Source organism: Callithrix jacchus, chromosome 11 (genome assembly GCF_049354715.1).
Source record: "Callithrix jacchus isolate 240 chromosome 11, calJac240_pri, whole genome shotgun sequence".
Lineage (NCBI taxonomy): Eukaryota > Metazoa > Chordata > Mammalia > Primates > Cebidae > Callithrix > Callithrix jacchus.
Window position 1 is genome coordinate 12,870,770 of NC_133512.1, and position 27,895 is coordinate 12,898,664.

At 47.6% G+C, this 27,895-nt stretch overlaps 2 protein-coding genes across 3 annotated transcripts in view; one reads left to right on the forward strand and one right to left on the reverse strand.

Annotated features, from left to right (window-relative positions):
* Positions 1 to 3,221: 3,221 nt before the first annotated feature.
* PPIA (peptidylprolyl isomerase A) lies at positions 3,222 to 8,665 on the forward strand. The gene is made up of 5 exons (XM_035253326.3): positions 3,222 to 3,337; positions 5,829 to 5,859; positions 5,972 to 6,060; positions 6,258 to 6,430; positions 7,070 to 8,665. The coding sequence occupies exons 1-5, from the start codon at positions 3,269 to 3,271 to the stop codon at positions 7,200 to 7,202; spliced, it is 495 nt and encodes a 164-aa protein (XP_035109217.1). The 5' UTR covers positions 3,222 to 3,268; the 3' UTR covers positions 7,203 to 8,665.
* A 2,966-nt stretch (positions 8,666 to 11,631) lies between these two features.
* Positions 11,632 to 27,895, reverse strand: part of H2AZ2 (H2A.Z variant histone 2) — a 43,007-nt gene continuing 26,743 nt past the window's right edge. The window contains exons 5-6 of one of the 2 annotated variants that reach the window (XR_013523859.1): positions 12,363 to 12,521; positions 11,632 to 12,031 (exon numbers count right to left, since the gene is read on the reverse strand). Coding sequence is in view for 1 of the 2 variants with exons in the window: in XM_009002140.5 (XP_009000388.1) it covers positions 12,466 to 12,521 (56 nt within the window). In the remaining variant the exon portion in view is untranslated. Of the gene's footprint in view, positions 12,522 to 27,895 lie in introns of both variants that reach the window. The other variant, XM_009002140.5, reaches the window with a different exon arrangement.

The window sequence follows — 27,895 nt, forward strand, 5'->3', positions numbered from 1 at the left end:
GATAACAGGTGCGTGCCACTACCACCCGGCTAATTTTTGTATTTTTAGTAGAGATGGGGTTTCATCGTGTTGGCCAAGTGGGTTTTGAACTCCTGACCTCAAACGATCCACCCGCCTCGGCCTCCTAAAGTGCTGCGATTACAGGTGTGAGCTACCTCACCTGGCCTCATTCATTTACTTCTTAGGAGGAGCTTCTAACTGCTCTAGGTTTTAGGATGGAGGAGAGAGAAATTTGAAGAATTTATGCCTGAAGGCCTTGGGCAATTGTTTTCAGTGTCAGATGAGGACAAGTGGCTTCCTTAAGATCAGAAAGCACTGGCTGGGCATGGTGGCTCATGCCTGGAATCCCGGCACTTTGGGAAGCCAAGGCGGGTAGATCACCTGAGTTTGGGAGTTCATCAGCCTGACCACCATCTCTACTAAAAATACAAAACTAGATGGGCAATTAGCCAGGCTTGGTGGTGCGTGCCTATAATCCCAGCTACTCAGCAGGCTGAGGCAGGAGAATAGCTTGAACCTGGGAGGCAGAGGCTGTGGTGAGCCGAGTTTGCGCCATTGCACTCCTGCTTGGGTAAACAAGAGTGAAACTTCATCTTAAAAATGAATAAATAAATTAAAAAGATCACAAAGCATCAAGTGATGTGGAGTGGGGGGAAAAAAAAGCAGTTTCCAGTTTGGCTTTGCTAATACTCACAAGCGATTACTCTGAACAAGGAGCCAGGTACTTTACATATCTGTAAAATGGGGATAACAGGCTGGTTGTGAGGCCAAAACAGCATACTCTAAATTTCTAACACAGGCTGGGCATGGCAATTCATGCCTGTAATGCCAGCACTTTGGGAGGCCAAGGTGTGAGGATTCTTTAAGCCCTGGAGTTTGAGACCAGCCCTAACAAGATCTAGTTTCTGTAAAAAATTTTAAAATTATCCGGTACAGTGTCTTGTGACTGTAGTCCTAGCCATTTGGGAGGCTGAGGAGGGAGGATTGCTTGAGTCCAAGAGTTGGAGGCTACAGTGAGCTAGGGTGGCACCACTGCACTCCAGACTAACCAACAGAGGGAGACCCTATCTCAAACAAATAAATTCCTAACACACATTGGCTCATGGTTATTAATAATAATGGCAAGAGGCCAGAAACTGGACATCATCTGTTCGATGAATTCTCATTTTTGTCTCACCATAACCCTATCCCAATTGTGCAGACGAAAAAACTGAGTTTTAGAAACATTAAATAACCTCTGGGCACAGCAGCTCATGCCTGTAATCTCAGCACTTTTGGGAGGCTAAGGCAGGCAGATCGCTTGAATCTGGGAGTAAGAGACCAGCCTGGGCAAAGTGGCGGAAACCCCATCTTTACAAAAAATACAAGGAAAAAAAAAATCAGCTGGGTGTGGTGGTGCACACCTGTAGTCCCAGTAGTCCCAGCTACTCAGGAGGCTAAGGTGGGAGGCTCACTTGAGCCCAGGAGGTGGAGGTTGCCGTGAGCTGATAACATACCACTATACTCCAGCCTAAGTGACAGAGCGAGACCTTGTCTCTAAAAAACAAAAAGAAACATTAAATAATATCCTTAATATTGCAACTTAAGTGACAGCCCAGGATGCATCAATTCCCTTGTAAGGCTTTCTGAACAAAACACCAGTCACATCAAGTGCGTTTATTCATTTATTTATTTATTTTGAGACGGAATCTCACTCTGTCGCCCAGATTGGAGTACAGTGGTGAGATTTTGGCTCACTGCAACCTCTGCCTCCTGGGTTCCAGCGATTCTCCTGCCTCAGCCTCCTGGGTAGCTGGGACTACAGACAGGAGCCACCCTTCCCTGCTAATTTTCTATTTTCAGTAGAGATGTGGCTTCACCATGTTGGACAGGCTGGTCTTGAACCCCTGACCTCAGGTGATTCGCCCGCCTCAGCCTCCCAAAGTGCTGGGATTACAGGTGTGAGCCACCGTGCCTGGCCTATTTTGTTTTTTGAGACAGGTTCACACTCTGTTTTCCCTGCTGGAGTGCAGTGATGCAATCACGGCCCACTGCAGCCTCCATCTCCTGGCTCAAGCAATCCTCTCCGCCTACTCTCCTGAATAGCAAGCGCCACCATGACCAGCTAATTTTACTTTTTTTTTTTTTGTACAGGCGGGAGTCTCTCTAAGATGCCCAGGCTGGTGTCAAACTCCTGGGCTGAAACGATCCTCCCCAGCCTTCGCCTCCCCGTCTCCTAAAGCGCCAGGCATGAGCCACCACGCCTGGCCTATAAGTGCATTTTAATGCAAGTATTATTAATGTCTTTGCCTGACGAAATTCGCTTTTTAAATTGTAGCTTATCTCTCACCCAGAAATCAAAGCACAATTCAGCCGCCGGAGGCGGGGGCGGTGGGAGCTAGGCGGGGGGTAAGAAAGGACCAAGAGCAGAGATTTTAAAAGAGTACGAAAGGGCAAAATGTGCTCAGTGCATCTTCACAGATAAGATCCTGGGCAGACTCCTGTTTTAATGGCTTCCTCTTAAAGATTCAAGCAGAGTGTAAGATATTTTCGGAAAGTAGGGCATTTTGAAAGTATTTCATAATCTCTCAAAACCGGGGACTGTTCCTGTCCCACCTCGTTGGAGGAAACAGCGATGCTCAAAGGCAACCTCCTTCCTGACATGGCCAGGACGGACGCGACGCGGTGGTCGCCCGAGCGGAATGCGGACGCAAGGCTTATCCTCGGTCTCGGGTATGCGCCATTCCCATTTCCGCTTGTGGAGCCGCAGGGACTGGGCACAGGACCCCAGTCGACCTTGACTGGCGGCGCGACCTTGAGGCCTTCTTCGTTCGCCTCAGTTGCCCGCTCTGTGCAATGGGGAGACGCGGCTCGTCGCTTGACAACTGCCGATGAGCCGTTGCGCTCCGGTCTCCCGCGTGCTCGCGCGCGCGCGCGCCATGCTGCCCACCCCCGTTCTGCACTGACCCAGCCCCCGTGCCCCGCGCCGGGCGCTGCCGCCCCGCCCTGAGTCCCATGCCGCAGCCATCGCGACGGAGCCCGCGGGCGGGAACCTGCCTCCGCGCGTTAGCGCGCACGCGCGCCTCCAGTGCCATCCCCACCAGCTCCGGCTTCCGTCCATGGGCCATCTGGCTGTCACTCTGGCCAAGTCGCAGACGCGATTGGCCAGAGCCGAGGCACGAGACAGGGTTGTGGGCGGGGCCGAACCTGGTATAAAAGGGGCGGGAGTCCAGGCTCGTGCTGCTTTGCAGACGCCGCCGCCGCCGCCTGGAGCCTTGTCGTAGCAGCCATGGTCAACCCCACCGTGTTCTTCGACATTGCCGTCGACGGCGAGCCCTTGGGCCGCGTCTCCTTCGAGGTCGGGCGGGCGGCGGCGTGCGGGAGTGGGGTCCAGAAAGCGGACGGGGGTCGGGGAGGGTGGTGGCGCCCTGAGGGCCCGGGCGCTGGCCGACCTTTCTCGAGGGGCGAGCGCGGGCGGGCGGCGGCGCCATTTCCTGACGAGGGGCCATTTTGGGAGGTCCGCGAGGCGCGGGGTGGAGGCCGGGGCGGCGGCGGACAAAGGCAGGCGGGGCGGCTGCACGGCCGTTGGGGGAGGGGGCCCGTGGCCGCGTCCGCCCGCCGCCCCGTGTGGCCGCGCCCTGTCCTGCCCGACGCACGTGCTCGGCGGCCGCGCTCCGGCCCGCGCCTAGAGAGCCGTTGGGCTCCGCCCTGGCTCGGCCTGGGCGCCGCTGACCCGAGCCAGAAGCGCGCTCGCGAGCGCTTCCATCCGCCTTCCTGGGAAGCTGCTCCCCGGCAGTCACTAGGGTGCTCTACATCCTGACCTGGGAAGCGGCTTGCTTGAGGGTTTGTCTCAAGGACCTAGGCGGGGTGTGAGACCATCCATACTCAGTCCTCCTGTAGATCCTGGGAGGCCATGTTATAAAAAAGGATGTGATGGATTGTCACTTGAAATAACTTCCATTTGGATAAAATAGGAATATTTATAAATGAGCTGCAAACATCCCTTCTTGTCCCCCACCCCTAAGCGGAAATGTGAAAATGGGCCTTGCCTTTGCCTGGTGCCCAAGGACCGCCTTCCTCTGCAGTGACGGCGCCGGCGGGGGAGGCGCTCTTGAGCCCCTCCCGATTGTCCCTCTGCCTAGCAGGCAAGTTGCGACTGGCCACTAGGCAGGCCTCTTCCAACCAAGGTGGATTACTAGTGATTACCTAATTAGTTTTGAGAGTGTTAAATGAGTTCTTACAGATCAGTTGTAATTACAGCGTAACATCTAAACTTGGAGCGTTTCTTTTTAAGTTAAATATTGAGTGCGATTCCATTCCAGTTACCATGGTTAGGTCTTAAGGAGTAGTGAAATAGGGTGTTAGTGGTTTTATTCTTTTAAACCATTTCTCAAAAGGCCACCAGTGGTTAGTTTGGGATCTGATTCTGAAAGTAGATTGATCATTCAGTGAGGACAGGTTTTCTTGTTGCCTGCCCTGTCCACAGTGGCTGGCACATAATAGGAGCTGAAACACTACATCTTAATTCACACCCCACCTACCGCTGTAGTCAGAGCTGGTAAGTGACAAAGGCTGTCTTGGAAACTTGGCCTGACATCATGCTGGGCATCAGGTTAGCCAGAGAGCTTAAGGAAAATGAGAAAGGACTTCTGTAGGTCTTGGTGAGAATCGAGGGGGAAGTGCCAATGAGGGCTTTAGCGAAAGTCACCTTAGTAACTTAAATATACTGACTTCAAAGCTCTGAGAAAAGCTGATGTTTAAAAAAGACCGGTGCAGTGGATCACGAGGTCAGGAGGTCGAGACCATCCTGGCCAACACGGTGAAACCCCGTCTCTGCTAAAAGTACAAAAACGAGGTCAGCGTAGTGGCACATGCCTGTAGTCCCAGCTACTCGGGAGGCTGAGACAGGAGAATCGCTTGAGCCAGGGAGTCGGAGGTTGCAGTGAACCAAGATCCTGCCACTGCACTCCGGCCTGGCGACAGAGCATCTTAAAAAAAAGTACATTGCTGTAAAAGAAATGTACACGGATACTAATAGTTAATTGAGTCACATCTCTTTAATAGCTTATAAAATGCTACCTTTCACCAGCTCCTCCTCGGAGGTTGAGGCAGAGAATTGCTTGAACCCAGGAGGCAGAGGTTGCAGTGAACCAACATCATGGCACTGCACTCCAGCCTGGGAGACAGGGAGACTGCATCTTTAAAAAATGGTACTTTTAAACGAGCTGTTTTTATGAAAGTGCTTGTCAGTGTTTAAGGTATTTAAGCTACCTGCCTAGCCATAATGTATTATACAGTGAAGAAAGGTTCAAAGCCAGATGTACTAGAAACCAATCTTTTATTTTTTACCTCACTACTAGGTAAGGGGCCTGGAAACCAAGAAGTGACTGCTCATCTAATCCATAAAGCTATGTTAACAGATTGGAGGTAGTAGCATTTTCATTACCAGTGACTAAAACAGCAGCTATTTACCCCTGGTCGTGCAGCAGTACTTGACCTTTAGGTTCTAGGTGAAGTTGGGGGGTTGGTGATGCACATTTAAGAATCCATTTATCTGTTCATTAGCAGGTGTGATGTACTAAGTGTGAGACACTTTATAGAGGTCTCACTATTTGAGTCATGATTCGTTCTGGATTTTTGGCATGTGTTTGGGTTTCGTGTTTCTTAACCCAACCGCCAGCAGGGCCTTATGGCTGTCGAGCAGTTCTTACTTGGGATTTAAAGTAATTACTGAAGAAGTATTCTGGTAGTGAGAAAATGAATTTATGACTCAGAAGCCCCTAAAGACATGGGTACTAAGCAACAAAATATCTAAGCAGATGTTAATTAACTGTAATTTTCTCTTACAGCTGTTTGCAGACAAGGTTCCAAAGACAGCAGGTTGGTCCATTTTCTAAGTTTAACAAAGGTGTTCCAACTTTTGACAGTGCTTTGTGTGTGTGTGTGTGTGTGTGTGTGTGTGTATATATATATGTTTAATTTTTTTTAACAGAAAACTTCCGTGCTCTGAGCACTGGAGAGAAAGGATTTGGTTATAAGGGTTCCTGCTTTCACAGAATTATTCCAGGGTTTATGTGTCAGGTATGAAATTTACTGAATTTTATTTGCATTTCTCCTTTAATTTGGGAATGAGCCAGAATATCTCAGGATACACATATCTGAGCTGTTACTCTGCCATTTTGGTTCTATTTAATCCTATTTAGTTTGAACTTGGGTTTAAAGTTTGAACCTTGCAGACTTGGCATACTTTAAAGTGATGGCTTTCTCTATGTTCACAGGGTGGTGACTTCACACGCCATAATGGCACTGGTGGCAAGTCCATCTACGGGGAGAAATTTGATGATGAGAACTTCATCCTAAAGCATACAGGTCCTGGCATCTTGTCCATGGCAAATGCTGGACCCAACACAAACGGTTCCCAGTTTTTCATCTGCACTGTCAAGACTGAGTGGTAAGGGTAGAACAAGGCACTCACAAACCACCTGACCAAATGAAGAGTTAACCCTGGGGGAGCAAACACTAGTTTTCTTCAACCTTTCTTTCCATAGATGTTTTCATCTCTAAGGTACCAGAAGAGCATACATAGCTACAAATGTAGCCAATGTGATACAGAATGTCAGATACTGTAATAGAAACTGGGTGCTTAGCTGGGTGGTTAAGTGCTAATTTTTTGAGAGTTTTGCTCTGTTGCTCAGGTTGGAGTGAGTGGCACAGTCTGAGCACACTGCAACCTCCACTTGCTGGGTTCAAGCGATTCTCCTGCCTTGGCCTCCCGAGAAGCTGAGAATACAGATTAGTGCCACAGTGCCTGGCTAATTTTTTGTAATTTTGTAGCGATATGGGGTTTTACTATGTTTGCTAGGATGGTCTCGATCTGACCTCGAGATGTGCCTGCCTTGGCCTCCCAAAGTGGTGGGATTACAGGCGTGAGGCACTGTTCTGGCCAAGTAAGTACTACTTTCATGTCAGTATTAACAGCATGTGACTGGGTGTCTTTTTTTTTTTCTTTTTAAGCTACCTTGTCTTGATTCATGACACATGGAGACAGCTTGTTTGTGGTTGCCAGTCACAGTGATTGTTCTCCTTCCAGGTTGGATGGCAAGCATGTGGTCTTTGGCAAGGTGAAAGAAGGCATGAATATTGTGGAGGCCATGGAGCGCTTTGGGTCCAGGAATGGCAAGACCAGCAAGAAGATCACCATTGCTGACTGTGGACAACTTTAATAAGTTTGACTTGTGTTTTATCTTAACCACCAGACCATTCCTTCTGTAGCTCAGGAGAGCACCCTCCACCCCATGTGCTCGCAGTATCCTAAAATCTGCTCTCGCTGCAGTTCCCTTTGGGTTCCATGTTTTCCTTGTTCTCTTCCATGCCTAGCTGGATTGCAGAGTTAAGTTTATGATTATGAAATAAAGACGAAATAACAATTGTCTGTCCTTGTTTGAGTTAGGGTGTTGATGTAGGCCTTATTTTAAGCAGTAATAGGCTACTTCTGAAACATCATTTGTTTGCTTAATTCTACATAGTACTTAGTTTTTGTTTTTTTACTTTTCCAGACCCAGGAAGTCTCAATGTCTGTTGAGTGGAATACTGAAAATGTAGGCAGCAGCTGGGTGTGGTGGCTCACAGCCTGTAATGTATTACCTGAGACAGAAGATCGGTGAAGGGCAGGAGTCAAGATCAGCCTGTCACAACATAGTGACACCCTGTCTCTACAAAAAATAATTAGCCTGTCCTGGTGGTACATGCCTGTAGTCCTAGCTGATGTGAGAGGATTGCTTGAGCCCAGAGTTAAGCCTGTGGTGAGCTATTACCATGCCACTGCACTCCAGCCTGGGTGTCAGAGTGAGACCCCATCTCAAAATTTTAAGTTGGCAGAGGCAGGAAAAGCAAGGAGCCAGAAGGTTGGACAGGTGTTCAATGAGTTCATGCATTTAGAGATCTGAAAAGTGACTAGTGTGACAGACTGAGAAATGTTAATAGCTTTTTTTTTTTTTTTTTTTTTTTTTTGGAGATAAGCTCTGTCACTCAGCCTGGAGTGCAGTAGCACTATCTTGGCTCACTGCAACCTCTGCCTCCAGGTTCAAGTGATTCTTTTTTCTTAGCCTCCCGAGTAGCTGGGAATACAGGCATGCACCACTATGCCCAGCTGATTTTTGTGTTTTTAGCAGAGATGGGGTTTCATCTTGGCAAGGCTAGTTTCAAATTCCTGACCTCAGCTGATCCTCCTGCCTCAGCTCCCAAACTGTTGTTGAGCCACTGTGCCCAGGCTTTTTCTGTAACAGCTTCAGCTTCAAGTGCTGGTGATCTGGTCAAAGGGATAGCCTTTCCTTGATTGAGGACTTGACTCCGTGAAATTAAATACACAGTGCTGGCAATTAGATGTGTAGGGTAAACAGTATGTCCGGACAAGCTTAGAAAACCTGAATGCCCACCTTAACTGACTTCGGGTTTTTAACACAGCAATCAAATTTGCCTATCCTAAGGGTGTCAGATTTAATGACTTGGTGTATTCTGCAATTTTTATTGGTCTGGCTGGTTCCTTCTGTGTCAGTTACCGCCATCAGCACTTGTGTGTCTCCGTCCTATAGTCTGGTTACATATTCCCTGAGTGAAATCATTCAATGTCAGTACTTTAAGCTCAGTCCTGAGCGCAAGGTGGAAATAAACATCAAACTTTTCATTATCCCTAGTATTTCCTCATTTCACTAGGTGACAGAATAGTCATCTCACCATATCTAGTTTTTTTTTTTTGAGACTGTTTCGCTCTTGTTACCGAGGCTGGAGTGCAATGGTGCAATCTCAGCTCACCGCAACCTCCGCCTCCTGGGTTCAGGCAGTTCTCCTGTCTCAGTCTCCTGAGTAGCTGGGATTACAGGCACGTGCCACCATGCCCAGCTAATTTTTTGTATTTTTAGTAGCGATGAGGTTTCACCATGTTGACCAGGATGGTCTTGATCTCTTGACCTTGTGATCCACCCGCCTCGGCCTCCCAAAGTGCTGGGATTACAGGCGTGAGCCACTGCGCCCCAGCCCATATCTAGTCATTAACTGCTTTTTGTCCACATACTGAACTATTTTTTGAGATGGAATTTTGCTTTTGTTGACCAAGGCTGGAGTGCAGTGATGCAACCTCTGCCTTGGGTTTATACCAATTTTCCTGCCTCAGCAACTGGAGTAGCTGGGATTATAGGCATGTGCCACCACACCGGCTAATTTGTTGAATGTTTAGTGGAGTGGGGTCTACCATTTTACGCTGGTCTGATCAGAATTACCAGGCAGGTCTCAAACTCCTGACTGAGGCAATCTGTCCACGCTAGATTTCAAATGTGAGCCCCACACCCAGTCCCATCTCTATTTTTAAAACATCTTCAGTGCCCAGCATAGTCCCTGACAGCTGGTATTAGAGTTCAATACTTGGGCTGGGCTATGGTGATTTGTAATCCCAGCATTGAGAGACCAAGGTGGGCGGATTACCTGAGATCGGAAGACCCGCCTGGCCAACATAGGGAAACCCCACCTCTACTAAAAACATAAAAATTAGATGGGCATGGTGGTGCATGCCTGTAATCCCACCCACTTGGGAGGCTGAGGCAGGAGAATCGCTTGAACCCAGGAGACAGATTGCAGTGAGCCAAGATCATGCCACTGCACTCTAGCCTGGGAGAGTAGAGTGAGAGATTGTCTCAAAAAAGGTAAGTCTGGATGTGGTGGCTCATACTGTTAATCCCAGCACTTTGGGATGCCATGTCCTGAGGACTTTGAGACCAGCCTGGGTACTATGAGGGTACCCTGACTCTGCAAATAAGAAATAAACTGGGTATGGAGGCATGTGCCTGTGGTCCCAGCTACTCAGGTGTCTGAGGTGGGAGGATCCCTTGAGCCCAGAGGTCAAGGCTGCAGTGAGCCATGATCACACTCGAGCTGGGTGACAGCAAGACCCTGTCCAGGTTAGTTTTAAAAACGCCTCGGGCTGGGCGCGGTGGCTCACGCCTGTAATCCCAGCACTTTGGGAGGTGGAGGCGGGTGAATTACGAGGTCAAGAGATTGAAACCATCCTGGTTAAGATGGTGAGACCCCGTCTCTAATAAAATGCAAAAAATTACATGGTGAAACCCTGTCTACTAAAAATACAAAAAATTAGGGCATGGTGGCACGTGCCTGTAATCCCAGCTACTCAGGAGGCTGAGGCAGGAGAACTGCCTGAACCCAGGAGGCGGAGGTTGCGGTGAGCCGAGATTGCGCCATTGCACTCCAGCCTGGGTAAGGAGCGAAACTCCGTTTCAAAAAAAAAAAAAAACTGGCCTCAAGCAATCCTTCCCCCTCTTCTTTCCCACCATGCCCAACAATTGGGAAGATAAGATAATTAAGTGCCAAAGTAGACAATTTCCTCCCTCCACAGACCTTTGAAGGGAAGGCAGGTCAGATGCCAAGTTGGTGACATCATCAGCATGTGTAGAATGGAACTGGTCGGAAAGGTCTCAAATGGCTACCCTGAGAAAGAAGTGCTTGAAATGAAAGGTAACCAGGAAAACCTATCATTTTTCTGCTGGTTGGAGGTGCTCATGGAAACCCTTAGGAAACAATTTATAAGCTGAGGGGGGTTTGCCTAGCCCACACTGAGAACTGGGTTTGCTGTATATATCCATGCCTTACACAATGAATTAAGAAGATACTCAGCTGGGTGCAGTGGTTCATGCCTGTAATCCCAGCACTTTGAAAGGCTTGCCATGGGTGGATCACCTGAGGTCAGGAGGTTGAGACCACCCTGGCCAACATGGGGAAACCCTGCCTCTACTAAAAACACAAAAATTAGCCAAGCATAGTGGCCTGCCCCTGTAATCCCGGCTACTTGGGAGGCTGAAACACGAGAATTGCTTGAACCCCAGAGGCGGAGGTTGTAGTGAGCTGAGATTTCACCACTGCACTCCAGACTGGGCGACAGCAAGACTCTGTCTCAAAAAAAAAAAAAAAAAAAAAAAAAAAAAAATGATACTCTGCACATGCACGAACAGTTCTGTTAACTGGGTGTTAATGTGTAAAATCCCAGCAGGGATTTGTCTAGCTTTTCACCAATATATCCCAGTACCTAGGCCAGAGTCCAGAAAAGGTTCAGAAGAAATATCACAGTAATTGGTGATAGACCCCTTTCTGAGACCTTTACAAATATTCTAGGCTGGGCATGGTGGCTCACGCCTATAATTCCAACACCCGGGAAGCCAATGCAGGCAGACTGCTTGAACCCAGGTGTTCAAGACCAGCCTGGGCAACATGATGAAACCCTGTCTATATTAAAAATAGAAAAATTAGCCAGGGGGACCAGGTGCAGTGGCTCACGCCTGTAATCCCAGCTACTTGGGAGGCTGAGACAGGAGAATCTCTTGAACCCGGGAGGCGGAGGTCGCAGTGAGCTGAGATGGCACCACTGCTCTCCAGCCAGGGCGACAGTGAGCGACTCCATCTCAAAAAAAAAAGAAAAATTAGCCAGTCTTGGTGGTGTGTGCCTGTAGTCCCAGCTACTTGGGAGGCTGAGGTGGGAGGATCACGTGAGCTCTGGTGCGGAGGTTGCTGTGAGCCGAGATTGCACCACACTGCTCTCCAGCCTGGGACGTGGAGTAAGACCGCTAAAAATATATATATGTACTTCTAGAGTTACAAACTTAAAATTTTTTATTGTGAATTTTATGTACAGAGTATGTTATATTGGCTCTCTATTTCTGTGTGACAAATTACCCCCAAATGTAGTGACTAACCAACTTAATGTCTGTGGATTGTGAATTCAGGCATGGCTCAACTGAGTCCTCTGCTTCAAGGTCTCCCACGGTCCTCAGTCAAGGTTTCCATAGTTGTCTCAAGACTCAGGTGGGAAAGGATATACTTCCTAGGCCAGTCTCATGGCTGTTGGCACGAGACTGTTCCTTGTGACCTACTGATGGGAGGCCACCCTCAGATCCTTGTCACAAAGGCCCTGCCAACATGGCACCTTGCTTTGTGGAAGTATGCACACAGGAAGGCAGTAGAGTCAGCCAGATGGCAGTCACAGTCTTCTAACCTAGTCAAAAAATAACAACCCATCACTTTCTTTTTGAGACAGGGTCTCGATGTCACTCAGGCTGGAGTGCAGTGGCATGGTCGTAGCTCATTGCAGCCTCAACTTCCTGGGCGCAATCGATCCTTTCACGTCAACCTCCTAAGTAGCTGTGACTATAGGGCGCACCCACATGCTTGGCTACAAACCATCACTTTTCCTGTAATCTGTTAGAAGCAAGTCACTAGGTTTAGCCCTCACTTAAGCTGGAGTGGGGGGTTGGGAGGGGTTACACAAGGGCACGTATAGTATAACTAGAAGTGGGGACAAGGGACCATCTTTAAAAGTTGCCTACCACAAGTCTATAAAATCCGTGTAAAGACCAGAAATCAGAAGCCCAGCACGTCTACTAGTATGCCCTTTGCGAGTCCTCTTCAGTTGCACGCTCTCATTCCTCTTCAGAGGGAACCATGATTCCAATTTTTGTGTTCATCAATCTCTAGCATCTGTGTCCCTAAAAACATAATTGAGAAGAAGTAAGAAGCAAGCACAAACCTAATTGTGCAAAGAAAGGGTAAAATTGCCACTATTACGAGGCAGGCCCCCAGGAGAAGGTAAGTTGAGCAGGCTGGGTGACAGTGTGGTGTCAGGGTCTTGAGAGGACAAGAACCATTTCTGGGAAGGTCAGCCAATGCCTTTCTCCACTTTGGAAAATCTGTAAAATCTATAATATCTGGTTCATATTCAGATTTCCCCCTTTGTTCTTAGAATGAATTTTTATGTTTATTGCTTTTTAAAATTATTTTTCAGGCCAGGCACGGCGGCTCACGCCTGTAATCTCAGCACTTTGGTAGGCCGAGGTGGGCAGATCACTTGAGGTTAGGAGTTCAAGACCTGCCTGGCCAACATGGTGAAACCCCATCTCTACTAAAAATACAAAAATTAGCCAGGCGTGGTGGTGCATGCCTGTAATCCCAGCTACTTGGGAGGCTGAGGCAGGAGAATTGCTTGAACCTGGGAGGTGGATGAACCTGGGAGGTGGAAGCTGCAATGAGCCGAGACGCCCCACTATACCCCAGCCTAGGTGACAAAGTGACACTCCGCCTCAAAAAATAAAATTCTAGGCTGGGCGCGGTGGGTCAAGCCTGTAATCCCAGCACTTTGGGAGGCCACGGTGGGTGGATCACGAGGTCAACGGATCGAGACCATCCTAGTCAACATGGTGAAACCCCGTCTCTACTAAAAATACAAAAAATTAGCTGGGCATGGTGGCGCATGCCTGTAATCCCAGCTACTCAGGAGGCTGAGGCAGAAGAATTGCCTGAACCCGGGAGGTGGAGGTGGCGGTGAGCTGAGATCGCACCATTGCACTCCAGCCTGGGTAACAAGAGCGAAACTGTCTCAAAAAATAAAATAAAATAAAATAAAATTCTATTTCAGGGTCAGTAGGTGCAGCAAACCATCATGGCACACGTATACCTATGTAACAAATCTACATGTTCTACACATGTATCCCTTTAGAAGAAATAAAGAAAAAAATTCTGTTTCAATCCTGGTCCTTCTGGAACAATGTATTTTTAAAATCATCCTTATTAAAGTATAATTTACATACAATTAGAATGTCTTTTATAGCTGTTCCTCCTCTCCCCACCACTCCCAGGATCTAATTTAGTTTCACACATTACATTTGACTGTTAGGTGTCTTTAGTTTCTTTTGCTCCAGAGCAGTCTTTCCACCTTAAAAAAAAAAAAAACAACTAATTTCTGCTTATTAGCTTTCAAAAATTTATTGAGATTATAACTCATATAACATAAAATTACCCTTTTTTTTGTGAGACAAAGTCTGGCTCTGGTGCCCACTCTGGAGTACAGTGGCCGTGATCTCAGCTCACTGCAACCTCCACCTCCTGGGTTCAAGTGATCCTCCTGTCGCAGCCTCTCGAGTAGCTGGGATTATGGGCATTTGCCACCCAGTTAATTTTTGCATTTTTAGTAGAGACGGGGTTTCGCTATGTTGGCCAGGCTGGCCTCGAACTCATGATCTCAGGTGATCCACCCACCTTGGCCTCCCAAAGTGTTGGGATTACAGGCGGGAGCCACTGCACCTGGCCAAAATTACCCTTTTTAAGAGTACAATTCAGTAATTTTTAGTTAGTTTTGGAACATACCATCACCCCAGTACAAGGCCTTTTTCCCACGTGATCAATCTTGCTTCAACTGCAGTTCCCCCACCACCTGGCAACTGCAAAAAATGCCTTCTGTCTCTATAGATTTGTTGTTTCTAGACTTTTCTCTTTTTTGTTTTGTTTTGAGACAGGGTCTTGCTCTGTTACCCACGCTAATGTGCAATGGCACAAATATGGCTCACTACCACCTCAACCTCCTGGGCTCAAGCAATCCTCTTGCCTCAGCCTCTCAAATAGCTGGGACCACAGGTATGTGCCACCATGTCCAGGTACTTTTTAAGTTTTTTGTAGAGAAGAGGTCTTGCCACGTTGCCCAGGCTGTTCTTGATCTCTGAGCTCAACCAATCCTCCTACAGCTGCCTTTCAAAGTGCTGGGATTACAGGTGTGAGCCACTGGGCCTGGCTGGAATCATACAGTGTGGTCTTTGCGACTTCCCCCTTTTTTTGTTTGTTTAGAGATGGCGTCTTGCTGTGTCACTCAACCTGGAGTGCGGTGGCGCAATCATAACTCACTGCAGCCTCAAACTCCTGGACTCAAGTGCAGGACTGGGCTCCTGGACTCTTATTTTTTTCGACTCCACGTTGTTCTTGCTTTGTTTGAATCAATGGTTCTGTATGAATACAACTTTAGGAAATATAAATATTCATCACAGGAGACTGGCTACATTGCAGCCTCTTAAGTAGGTGGGATTACAGGTGCATGGCAACCCCTTTATTGTTTTCCTTAAGTGATATTGACATTGTTTTTGTTGTTGCTGAGAGAGTGTCTCTCTATAGCCAGGCTGGAGTGCCAGTGGTGCGATCTCAGCTCACTGCAACCTCTGTCTCCCCAGTTCAAGTGATTCTCCTGCCTCAGCCTTTCGGGTAGCTAGGACTACAGACACGCACCACCACCCCAGCTAATTTTTGTATTTTTAGTAGAGACAGGTTTTACCATGTTGGCCAGGATGGTCTCGATCTCCTGACCTCGTCATCCACCTGCCTCGGCCTCCCAAAGTGTTGGGACTACAGGCGTGAGCCACCGTGCCCAACCCTTTTTTTTTTTTTTAAGACGGAGTCTCACTCTGTTACCCAGGCTGGAGTGCAGTGGCAGGATCTTCACTCACTGCAACCCCTGCCTCCCAGGTAGCGATTCTCCTTTTGAAGCCTCCCAAGTAGCTGGGATTAGAGGCGCCCGACACCACGCCCAGCTAATTTTTGTAATTTTAGTAGAGAGAGGGTTCCGACATGTTGTCCAGGCCAGTGTTGGACACTTTTTTTTTTTTTGAGACGGAGTTTCGCTCTTGTTACCCAGGCTGGAGTGCAATGGCGCGATCTCGGCTCACCGCAACCTCCGCCTCCTGGGTTCAGGCAATTCTCCTGCCTCAGCCTCCTGAGTAGCTGGGATTACAGGCACGCGCCACCGTACCCAGGTAATTTTTTGTATTTTTAGTAGAGACGGCGTTTCACCATGTTGACCAGGATGGTCTTGATCTCTTGACCTCGTGATCCACCCTCCTCAGCCTCCCAAAGTGCTGGGAATACAGGCGTGAGCCACCGCATCCGGCCCAGTGTTGAACTCTTGAGCTCAGGTGATCCTCCTGCCTCGGCCTCGATATTGACTTTTTTTTTTTTGAGACGAGGTTTCATCATATTGGTCAGGCTGGTCTCGAACTCCTGACCTCGTGATCCACCCACTTCAGCCTCCCAAAGTGCTGGGATTACAGGCGTGAGCCACCGCGCCTGGCTTTTATGTTGATTTTTTAAAAGTTCAAGACAGCCTGGCACGGTGGCTCATGCCTGTAATCTCAGCACTTTGTGAGGCCAAGGCGGGCAGATCGCTTGAGTTTATGAGTTGGAGACCAGCCTGGACAACATGGCAAAACCCTGTCTTTACAAAAAATATAAAAATTAGCTGAGCGTGCTGGTGTGAGCATGTGGTGTTAGCTACGCAGGAGGCTGAGGTGGGAGAATTGCTTGAGCCTGGGAGGCAGAGTTTGCAGTAAGCCGTGATGGTGCCACTGTACTCTAGCCTGGATGATAGAGCCAGACCTTGTCTCCAAAAGAAAACAGCTGGGCGTCGTGGCTCCCGCCTATAACACCAGCACTTTGGGAGGCCGAGGCAGATGGATTACCTGAGGCCAGGAGTTCAGGACCAGCCTGGCCAACGTGGTGAAACCCTATCTCTACTGAAAAATACAAAGATTAGCCAGGCAGATGCCTGTAATCCCAGCTACTCAGGAGGCTGAGACAGGAAAATTGCTTCAACCCAAGAGGTGGAGGTTGTAGCGAGCCGAGACTCCAGCCTGGCCAAGAGCAAAACTCCATCTCAAAAAAAAAAGAAAATAAAAGAAATGAAACAAAGAATTCAGGACATTGACTTCGTGAAATGTCCCTTATTCTGGAGCTAATTGTTTCCGGTTTTTCTCTCTTAGCTCCTGTATTTTCTGTAAACTAGAAATCACAATAGGCCTAAAATCTTAATTGGATTCAAATTCAACATATGAAGCAGGAAAATTTCATAGGTGATGCTTTGCGTACTTAATCTTGCCTCACATCAGATGGCACAAAATCTCAGGCTGACTCATCAGGGAGACTGTATTTGAACTTGCAGTTAAGGTAATGCCTGCCAGACTGCTCCACTGGAAAGCAATCTTTTACCTTTTCTGAAAATTAGGTAATCTGAGGGGTGTATTTCACCACAGCATAAAGACCTTCTTCTAAGAAAAGAGCCTTTTTAGCCAGACGCGGTGGCTCACGCCTGTAATCCCAGCACTTTGGGAGGCTGAGGTGGGTAGATCACCTGAGATCAGGAGTTGGAGACCAGTCTGACCAATATGGTGAAACTCTGTCTCTATAAAAAAAAGAAAAGAGCCTTTGCACCTGATTGTTGTGTTTTGGCGTTAATTACATTTGTCTGAATCAATTATTCCGTTTTGTAGTTGTAAAGTACCATTCTGATCCCTCCCTCCTCCTGTCACTATGGACTTATGTATTTTTATTCAATATGTTAAATAATTGTTTTCCCAGTTGTCTTATTTGAATTTGGATCTAAATAGGATCCATATATCTATAGAAGTTTGAGCAGAGGAGTGACAGCATTTGCCTTGCTTTTTTTTTTTTTTTTTAAGATAGGGTCTTGCTCTGTTGCCAAGGCTGGAGTGAAGTGATCTCAGCTCAGTGCAGACTCGACTTCCTGGCCTCAGGTGATTCTCCTACCTCAGCCTCCTGGAAGTTGGAACAACAGGCACGTGCCACCCACCACACATGGCTAATTAAAAAAAAATTGGCCGGGCGCGGTGGCTCAAGCCTGTAATCCCAGCACTTTGGGAGGCCGAGGCGGGTGGATCACGAGGTCGAGAGATCGAGACCATCCTGGTCAACGTGGTGAAACCCCGTCTCTACTAAAAATACAAAAAATTAGCTGGGCATGGTGGCGCGTGCCTGTAATCCCAGCTACTCGGGAGGCTGAGGCAGGAGAATTGCCTGAACCCAGGAGGCGGAGGTTGCGGTGAGCCGAGATCGCGCCATTGCACTCCAGCCTGGGTAACAAGAGCGAAACTCCGTCTCAAAAAAAAAAAAAAAAAAAAAAAAAATTATCATTTGAGGCCAGGCGAGGTGGCTCACACCTGTAAGCACAGTACTTTGGGAGGCCAGGGCGGGTGGATTGCCTGAGGTCAAGAGTTTGAGACCAGCCTGGCCAACATAGTGAAACCCCATCTCTATTAAAAATACAAAAAAGGCGGGGCGCAGTGGCTCATGCCTCTAATCCCAGTACTTTGGGAGGCCGAGGCGGGTGGATCACGAGGTCAAGAGATCAAGACCATCCTGGTCAACATGGTGAAACCCCGTCTCTATGAAAAATACAAAATATTACCTGGGTACGGTGGCACGTGCCTGTAATCCCAGCTACTTGAGAGGCTGAGGCAGGAGAATTGCTTGAACCCAGAAGGCGGAGGTTGTGGTGAGCTGAGATTGTGCCATTGCACTCCAGTCTGGGTAACAACAGCGAAACTCTGTCTCAAAAAAAAAAAATACAAAAAATTAGCCTGGCACGGTGGCATGTGCTTGTAATCCCAGCTACTCAGAAGGCTGAGGCAGGAGAATCACTTGAACCCAAGAGGTGGAGGTTGCAGTGGGCCAAGACTGCACCATTGCACTCCAGCCTAGGCAGCAAGAGCGAAACTCCATCTCAGAAAAAAAAAAAAATCTTATTTTCTTTGAGACAATCTTGCTCGGTTGCCCGGTCTGGAGTGTACTGGCATGATCTCGGCTCACGGCAACATCTGCTTCCCAGGTTCAAGAGACTGTCGTGCCTCAGCCTCCCAAGTAGCTGGGACTACAGGTGTGCACCACCATGCCTAACTAATTTGTGTATTTTTAGTAGAGATGAGGCTTCACCACGTGCGCCATACAGGTCTCACTCCTGACCGCAAGTGATCTGCTTGCCATGGCCTCCTGAAGTGCTGGGATTACAGGCGTGTGCCACCGCTCCTGGCCTAAAAATTCTTTTCAAATTTTTTGTAGAGATAAGCTTTCATCATGTTACCCAGGGTGGTCTCAAACTCCTGGGCTTAAGCGATCTGCCTGCCTCGACCTCCCGAAGTGCTGGGATTATGGGCATGAGCCACCATTTTTTTTTTTTTTGAGACAGAGTCTCATTCTGTCTCCCAGGCTGGAGTGCAATGGTGTGATCCGGGTCCAAGTGATTCTCCTATCTTAGTCTCCCGAGTAGCTGGGATTATAGGTGAGCACCACCACACCCAGCTAATTTTTGTATCTTTAGCAGAGATAGGGTTTTCCCATGTTGGCCATGCTGGTCTTGAACTCCTGACCTTAGGTGATCTACCTGCCTTGGCCTCCCAAAGTGCTGGGATTACAGGTATGAGCCACAGTGCCCAACAGAATCACCATTCTATTTTTTTTTTTTCGAGACAGAGATTCACTGTATAACCCAGGCTGGAGTGCAGGAGCTCCATCTTGGCTCACTGTAACTTCCGCCTCCCAGGTTCAAGCAATTCTCCCTGCCTCGGCCTCCCAAGTAGCTGAGATTACAGGTGCCCACCATCAACCACACCTGTCTAATTTGTGTGTGTCTGTCTGCGTGTGTTTTTTTTTCAGATGTGGGGTTTCACTATGTTGGCCAGGCTGGTCTTGAACTCCTGACCTCAGGTGATCTGCCCACCTCGGCCTCCCAAAGTGCTGGGGAATATAGGCATGAGCCACCATGCCCAGCCTAAGCCATCTTTCTTAGAAGGGTCATTTGACTAAGCAAAGTCTACGACTACATGGCAAAGTGAAATCTGTAGACCACTGCATCATCCAGGAGTGAGGAAAGGGCTGGCGCTGGGTAGAAATGCCAGTGAAAAGGAAATTCGCGTTAATGACAGGATTACTTTAAACGAAAGAAGAGGCTGGATGTGCTGGCTCATGCCTGTCGTCCTAGCTCCTGGGGAAGCTGAGGCAGGAGGATCAGTTGAGTCCAGGAGGTCGAGTGAGCCATGACTGCACTCCAAACTGGACAAGAGAACAAGACTCTGTCTCAAAAAAACACCCCATATAATAATAACATATATATAATATAAATAAATGCAAAAGGAAATGAGATTAGTTACCTTTAGAACCTTGAACTCTGAAAGTTCTTTTTTCTACTTCATGTTTAAAATGTTCTTGGTTTGTTTGAATCAATGGTGTGTATGAATGCAATTTTAGGAAATATTATAAATATTCATCATAGGAGACTGGTTAAACAAATTACAGTTCTCTATTAATTTATTATTTTATTTTGTTTTGTTTTATTTTATTTTATTTTTCGAGATGGAGTCTTGCTCTGTTTCCCAGGCTGGAGTACAGTGGCACGATCTCGGCTCACCGCAATCTCCACCTCCTGGGTTCAAGTGATTCTCCTACCTCAGCCTCCTGGGTAGCTGGGATTATAGGCACGAGCCACCATGCCCAGCTAATTTTTGTCATTTTAGTAGGGACGGTGTTTCACCATCTTGACCAGGCTGGTGTCGAACTCCTGACCTCGGGTGTTCTGCCCACCTCAGCCACCCACAGTGCTAGGATTATAGGCGTGAGCCAGTGCTCCTGGCCTGTTCATTTATAATAGCCTTAATGGATCCAATGCTCCCTTTTACCGCCCTGAACTAAAATTATGGGTGTGACTTTCTTACATCATTTTTAAAGGGCAGTAATGTCTAACTAGATAATAAGGAGAAAGGAAAGAGAAATCCTGATGTTGTAATAATATGCGTTGCACTCTATCAATGCCTGGGTCTCTAAATCACTGGAGAGGGTACAGTGCTGTAACTGTTTGTAGCAAGGAATGCAGTTTATGTGCCTTTCAGTATCTCAGGTAACACCACCTGACTTTCAGAAATGATGAACAACTCAACAAAATTCCGAACAAAGAAGTTCATGCTTTGGCCAGGCATGGTGGCTCCTGCCTGTAGTCCCAACACTCTGGGAGGCCAAGATGGAAGGATCACTTGAGGCCAGGAGTTCAAGACCAGCCTGGTCAACATGGTGAGACCCCATCTTTAAAGAAAAAGTTTATAAAAATAAATAAGTAAGATAGTAAATAAAGTTCATGCTTCTCTCTGATACACTGCAGTTGCAGGCTTGGGGAATGTCAGGGATGTTAAAACTTTTAACAAGCAAAACTACAACCAAACCCCTTTGTGTTTACATGTAAAATAGAGTTCTAGACTTGGGCAATGATAGATGAATTTTTCATGTACATGAATGTCTGGCTGGACATTTCAAAGTCCTGTGAACAGTCACATGCACTACAAGATGTGCAAACTCTCCCCATCCACTGTTGGAGGCCTACAAATCTTCAAAGTGCCTCCTGAAGGCATTGCTGTCCTGCTGAAACCCCAACATGATGAGGTAGGAGTAACTGTTAAAAGACCAATGTAAGTCCAGGCGAGATGGCTCATACCTGTAATCCCAGCACTGTGGAGGCCAAGGTGGGCGGATCACGAGGTCAGGAGTTCATGACCAGCCTGGCCAATATGGCAAAACCCCGTCTCTACAAAAATATAAAAATTAGCCAGGCATGGCGGTATGTGCCTGTAATCCCAGCTACTTGGGAGGCTGAGCTGGGAGAATCACTTGAACCTGGGAGGCAGAAATTGCAGTAGTAGGCTGAAATTGCGCCATTGTACTCCAGCCTGGCAACAGAGCAAGACTCTATCTCAAAAAAAAAAAAAAAAATCATTTCTAATAATATGTTTACAATAAGATGTATCTGGTTTTTGTCGTAGACTCAAGTAATCCGCCTACCTCAACCTCCCAAAGTGCTAGGACTACCATGATGTGACCCAGCATGTCTAGCCTCCGTAACTCAGTTTTTGTTTTTTATTATTATTCTTTTTTGAGACAGAGTTTTGCTCTTGTGGCCCAGGCTGGAGATGTGCAAACTCTCCCCATCCACTGTTGGAGGCCTACAAATCTTCAAAGTGCAGTGGCATCATCTTGGCTCACCACAATCTCTGCCTCCTGGATTCAAGCCATTCTCCAAGTGGCTCTGATTACCAGCACACACGGCCACACCTGGCTAATTTTGTATTTAGTAGAGATGGGGTTTCACCATGTTGGTCAGGCTGGTCTTAAACTCCCGACCTCAGGTGATCCACCTGCCTCGGCCTCCCAAAGTGCTGGGATTACAGGCATGAGCCACACCTGGCCAACTCAGTTTTTAAGAAGCAATTTGTGGCCAGGTGTGGTGGCTCAGGCTGTAATCTCAGCACTTTAGGAAGCCAAGGTAAGTGGGTCACTTGAGGCCAGGAGTTCGAGACTAGCCTGGCCAACACAGGGAAAACCCATCTCTACTAAAATACAAAAATTAGCCAGATGTGGTGGCATGTGCCTGTAGTCCCAGCTATTCAGGAAGCTAGCCCAGGAGGTAGAGGTTGCAGTGACCCAAGACTGCTCCACTGCGCTTCAACCTAGGGGACAACCAGAGTGAGATTCTGTCTAAAAACACAAAAAGCAATTTGTGTTAATCCACTCTTTTAAAATCTTCTTTTCATAGAAAAAACCCTTTTCTCATATTTATTTCATAATAGATTTACATAATTCCTAACTGAATTGTGTATTTAAAATAGATATGATTCACATATGCAGATCTGGGAAGAAATAAAATGGATTCTTGGTGAACACACAATGCTGTGGAAGTAGGCACTAGTTTTGTTAGTTTGTTTTGAGATGGAGTCTCTCTCTGTCACCCAGGCTGGAGTGCAATGGTGTGATGTCAGCTCACTGCGACCTCCCCCTCCTGGGTTCAAGCGATTCTCCTGCCTCAGGCTCCTGAGTACCTGGGATTACAGGCACCCACCACCACACCCAGCTAATTTTTGTATTTTAGTAGTGATGGGGTTTCACCATGTTGGCCAGGCTGGTCTCGAACTCCTGACCTCAGGTGATCTACCCGCCTTGGCCTCCCAAAGTGCTGGGATTACAGGCGTGGGCCACCGCACCTGGCTGGCACTATTTTTTTGACTGTGACCTCTAGAGAGGAATATATTCTATACACTGTTATCTACTACACACACATATAAGAATGGAGACAGACATCATGACTCTTAACCAAATACACTGTACCCCGCACTGTGATTTTTTATATTCCAATTCTTTCCAACAAACCCCAAGAACAAAACACCTAAATGCTGTTGGTGGGCCAGGTGTGGTAACTCACGCCTGTAAGCCCAGCACTTTCAGAGGCCACAGCAGGTGCATGGCTTGCGCCCAAGACCAACCTGAGCAACACAGTGAGACCCTGTCTCTACAAAAAAGTCAAAAAATGAGCTGAGTGTGGCGGCACACACCTGTGGTCGGTCCATCTACACCGGAGGCTGAGGCAGAAGGATGGCTTGAGCCCAGGAGATGGAGGTTGCAGTGAGCCATGATCATCCCACTGCACTCCAGCCTAGGTGACAGGGAGACTGGTAGTGACTCCTAATTGCACCTGGTTGGGACTCACTAATTGATTTTACAGTTCAGGCCATGGCCTGCGTCATGACCAATCAGCTTTGAGGTGACTATATTTTTTCTATCTGTCTGAAATTTTACAATCTGTAGCCTTCCATCAAAAACATGAATATCAGGCTGGGTGTGGTGGCTCATGCCCATAATCTCAGCACTTTGGGAGACTGAGACAGGCAGATCACATGAGGCCAGGAGTTCAAGACCAGCCTGACCAATATAGTAAAACCCTATCTCTACTAAAAATTCAAAAATTAGCTTGGTGTGGTGGCACATGACTCTAATCCCAACTACTCAGGAGGCTGAGGCATGAGAATCACTTGAACCCAGAAGGTGGAGGTTGCAGTGAACCAAGATCATGTTATTGCACTCCAGCCTGGGTGACAGAGTGAGACCCTGTCTCAGAAAACAAACAGGCTGGCGCAGTGGCTCATGGCTGTAATCACAGCACTTTGGGAGGCCGAGGCAGGAGGATCACCAGTTTGAGACCAGTCTGGCCAACATAGTGAAACCCCATATCTACTAAAAATACAAAAATTAGCTGGGTGTGGTGGTGGCGGGTGCCTGTGGTCCCAGCAACTTGGGAGACTGAGGCGGGAGAATCGCTTGAACCCAGGAGGTGGAGGTTGCAGTGAGCTGAGACTGTGCCATTGCACTCCAGCCTGGATGACAAGAGCAAAACTCCATCTCAAAACAACCCCCAACCCCCGCAAAAAAAAAATGACTGTTATTCAGCCACATGCTTCATTTCCTAAATTTCAGTATTTTGGGGGAATACTTTAGGCAAACAGTAACTAATATATATCCCTAAACATTGCAAATATTTTAACATTTTCAGGCTAGGCACTGTGGCTCATGCTTGTAATGCCAGCACTTTGGGAGGCCAAGAGTGGATCACGAGGTCAGGAGTTTGAGACCAGCCTGGCCAATATGGTGAAACCCTGTCTCTACTAAAAATACAAAAATTAGCTGGGTGTGGTGGTGCATGCCTGTAATCCCAGCTACTGTGGAGACTGAGGCAGGAGAATGGCTTGAAACCGAGAGATGGAGGTTGCACTGAGCCGACATCAAGCCACTGCACTCCAGCCTGGATGACAGAGTGAGACTCTGTCTCAAAAAAAAAAAAAAAAAAAACTCTTTCAAAATTTCTAACCCTAACCAGTCAACCCCTGAGCACTAGCTGAGGCCACAGAGGCAGGTGGCATCAGGGGTGGGAGACGGTGAGCACTTTGGGCCCAACTTGTGCTCCAGGGGCCTGGTTTTAGGTGCACAGTCAGTGGCCTCCCTGGAGATTCTGACACCCTCTGGGTTGTTGTGCTGCCTCCAGGCCGTTCTCCACTCTGCAATGAGCTCCCGTCAGACTGGATTTGAGTCCTCTTTCATCATCACCCCCTGGGGAGCCTCGGGGTGATTTATGCTAAGTCTGTTTCCTTACCTAGAAAAGGGGTATAATTACAGTACCTACTTCCTCTGGTAGTGCCTAATTTTGGCCTCATCAAAAATCCAAAATTCAAAATGCTCCAAAATCCAAAACGTTTAGACTGCTGCTAAGATGCCCCAAGTGGAGAATTCCAACCTGACCTCCTGTGAGGGCTGTAGTCAAAATGTAACGAAAGCTTTGTTTTATGCACATTTTAAAAAGATTGTATAAAATTATCTTCAGGATACATGTATAAGTTGTATATGAAACATAAATGAATTCTGTGTTTAGACTGGGGTTGCATCCCTAAGATAGCTCATAATGTATATGCAAATATTAAAAAATAAAAAAAAAAAATCACAAATTTAATAAGATAGTCCCAAGAATTTCAGAGAAGGGATACTCAACCTGTAATTTTATTTTTATTTATTTATTTTTGAGACAGAGTCTTGCTTGCTCTGTCACCCAGGCTGGAGTGCAGTGGCATGATCTTGGTTCACTGTAACCTCTGCCTCCTGGGTTCAAGTGATTCTCCTGCCTCAGCCTCCTGAGTAGCTGGGACTACAGGCACCCGCCACCAGGCCTGGTTATTTTTATATTTTTAGTAGAGACAGGGTTTCGCCATATTGGCCAGGCTGGTCTCGAACTCCTGACCTTTAGGTGATCCACCCGCCTAGGCCTCCCAAAGTGCTGGGATTACATGTGTGAGCCACCACGCCCAGCCTGTAATTTTTTAAAAGAGGTTTTCCATTAAAGTCCCGTGAGTCCTGGGACATATAAACATCCTTACAGCGTGGTTCTGAGTCTGCGTAGTTCACTTCCTGCAGGTCTGCTAAGCAGATTGTGTGTTCATTAATCTGCCGGGTAGGGACACGGTTCTCAGAATGGGGGCTCTATTTTTGCATCTGTGACACTGGGCAAATGGAAACTTCCTCGATTTCCTGTGATAGTGTTTATGTCATTTATCTAGGTCAATTTCAAAGACACAGGTCTTCTTTATTTTTGGAGACAGGATCTCACTCTGTTGTCCAGGTTGGAGTGCAGTGGTGTCATCATGGCTTACTGAAGCCTCGACCTCCCAGGCTCAAGTGAACCTCCTACCTCATCCTCCTGAGTAGCTGGGACTACGGGCACATGCCACCACACTTGATTAATATTTGAGTTTTTGTAAGAGACAGGGCCTCATTATGTTGCCCAGGCTGGTCTTGAACTCCTGGACACAAGTGATCCTCCTGCCTTGGCCTCCCAAAGTGTTGGAATTACAAAGTCTTTTCTAGTCCCATAGTCAGGGAGTTGGGTCCAGCCAGCTCCCTTTCCTCATGGGCCTTGAGTCCTCCTCAGTTCCTACTGTACCCCTCTGGCTGATTCCTTAGTACCATTCACCCCTGAGGCTTTTTCCTTTCTTATTCCAGCAATAATTTTGTGATTTTTTTCCCCACTGTGTCTTTATGCATGGAGTAGGAAAGGAACCATCACACAGTAGCACCATATCCAGCACAGATGGGTGAGAAGACTGACCACCGGGTTGGAGTAGCCAGCTGCAATGCAGAAAGGGTGGACTAATGACCTCATAATGATGCAGCAATGACTTTGTAGAAAAGTGGATAGGGCGGGCTGGTGGCTCACACCTGTAATCCCAGTACTTTGGGAGGCCGAGGCGGGCAGATCACTTGAGCCCAGGAGTTCAAGACCAGCCTGGCTAACATGGTGAAACCCCATCTCTACTAAAAATACACAAACTAGCCAGGCCACATTTTATAGACAGTCTAAAATGTGATATGTGGACAGTCTGGCAGTGGCATGTGCTTGTAGACCCAGCCATTTGGGAGGCTGAGAAACAAGAATCACTTGAACCTGGGAGGTGGAGGTTGCAATGAGCCAAGATAGTGCCACTGTACTCCAGCCTGGGCAACAGACTGAGGCGCTGTCTTAAAAAAAAAAGTGGGGTGGGGGTAAATGTGATTGCTCATCTCTGGACTGCACTGGAGAAACAGGAAGTTTTCTTTTCTTCCTTATGAAGGACGGATGAAGTTATCAGAAGACAGGAACAAACTGGGAATTATCCCAAGAACAACTTACTTGTGAATTTTAAAGAACTCCCATTCCCCTCTGGCAAGCACCAATTTAGATTATGCCACAATTCTGGGGACCTACTCTTGGGTCAGGGTCCTCTCAAAGCCTTGACCCGTCCTGGTTGTCACTCTCCCTAGTTTGGAAAAACGGTTCTAATGCTGTTGCTTTCGAGAGGTTCTTTTTCTTTCTCCTCAGCTATGTTGGGGCAGGACTGTCTCATTTTTGGAGTAGAATAAGATGTGCCAAGGCCGGGCGCGGTGGCTCACGCCTATAATCCCAGCACTTTGGGAGGCCGAGGCGGGTGGATCATGAGGTCCAGAGATCGAGACCATCCTGGCCAATGAGGTGAAACCCCGTCTCTACTAAAAATACAAAAATTAGCTGGGCATGGTGGTGCGTGCCTGTAGTCCCAGCTGAGGCTGAGGCAGGAGAATTGCTTGAACCCAGAAGGTGGAGGTTGCGGTGAGCCGAGATCGTGCCATTGCACTCCAGTCTGGGTAACAACAGAGAAACTCTGTCTCAAAGAAAAAAAAAAAAGATGTGCCAATCCAGACTCAGCCCCATCTCATCAAGATCCAGTGATCTTCATTTTCAGACTGTCTACCCCAAGTTCTCTTCCTCCCCAAACTCATCCTCGACTCTACTACTGGACTTATCTTTGTACTCTCAAAGCAGTGTGAGGGGATCCATTAGCCTGTGGTGTGGACATGTGAACAGCGTGAAGCAGAGTAAGCATCACCCTACAAACCCTAACCCCGTATAGCGCATTCCCTTTCAGTCAGTCTCTACTCCCTACTGATCCCAGGAGGGAGTTTGCCTCTGCAATTTGACATGCCTCAGCTCTCGTTCTCTTCTGAAATGCCTGCCTGTCTGCCCTCCCTCCCTCTCTCAATCTCTCCTTCCCTCCAGTTTTCTTCCCCTGCATCTCCTCCCTCCTCTCCTTTTCCTTTCCTCCCTCCCTCCTCCATCTCCCTCCCTTCTCTCCTTCCCTCCCTTCCCTTAGCTGGGTGTTCTCTATCTCCAAGGCCCTCTCTTTCACATGCCCAGGGCACTCCCAGCGCCTGAGTGGAAACCTCCTCCTTTGAACTTTGAGGTGTTTATATTTGGGTACTTAGGATCACTTAAAAACATTTTTTTTTCCCTTAGAACACCTTGTCGGCCAGGTGTGGTGGCTCACGCCTGTAATCCCAGCACTTTGGGAGGCCAAGGCAGGAGGATCATGAGATCAAGAGATTGGGA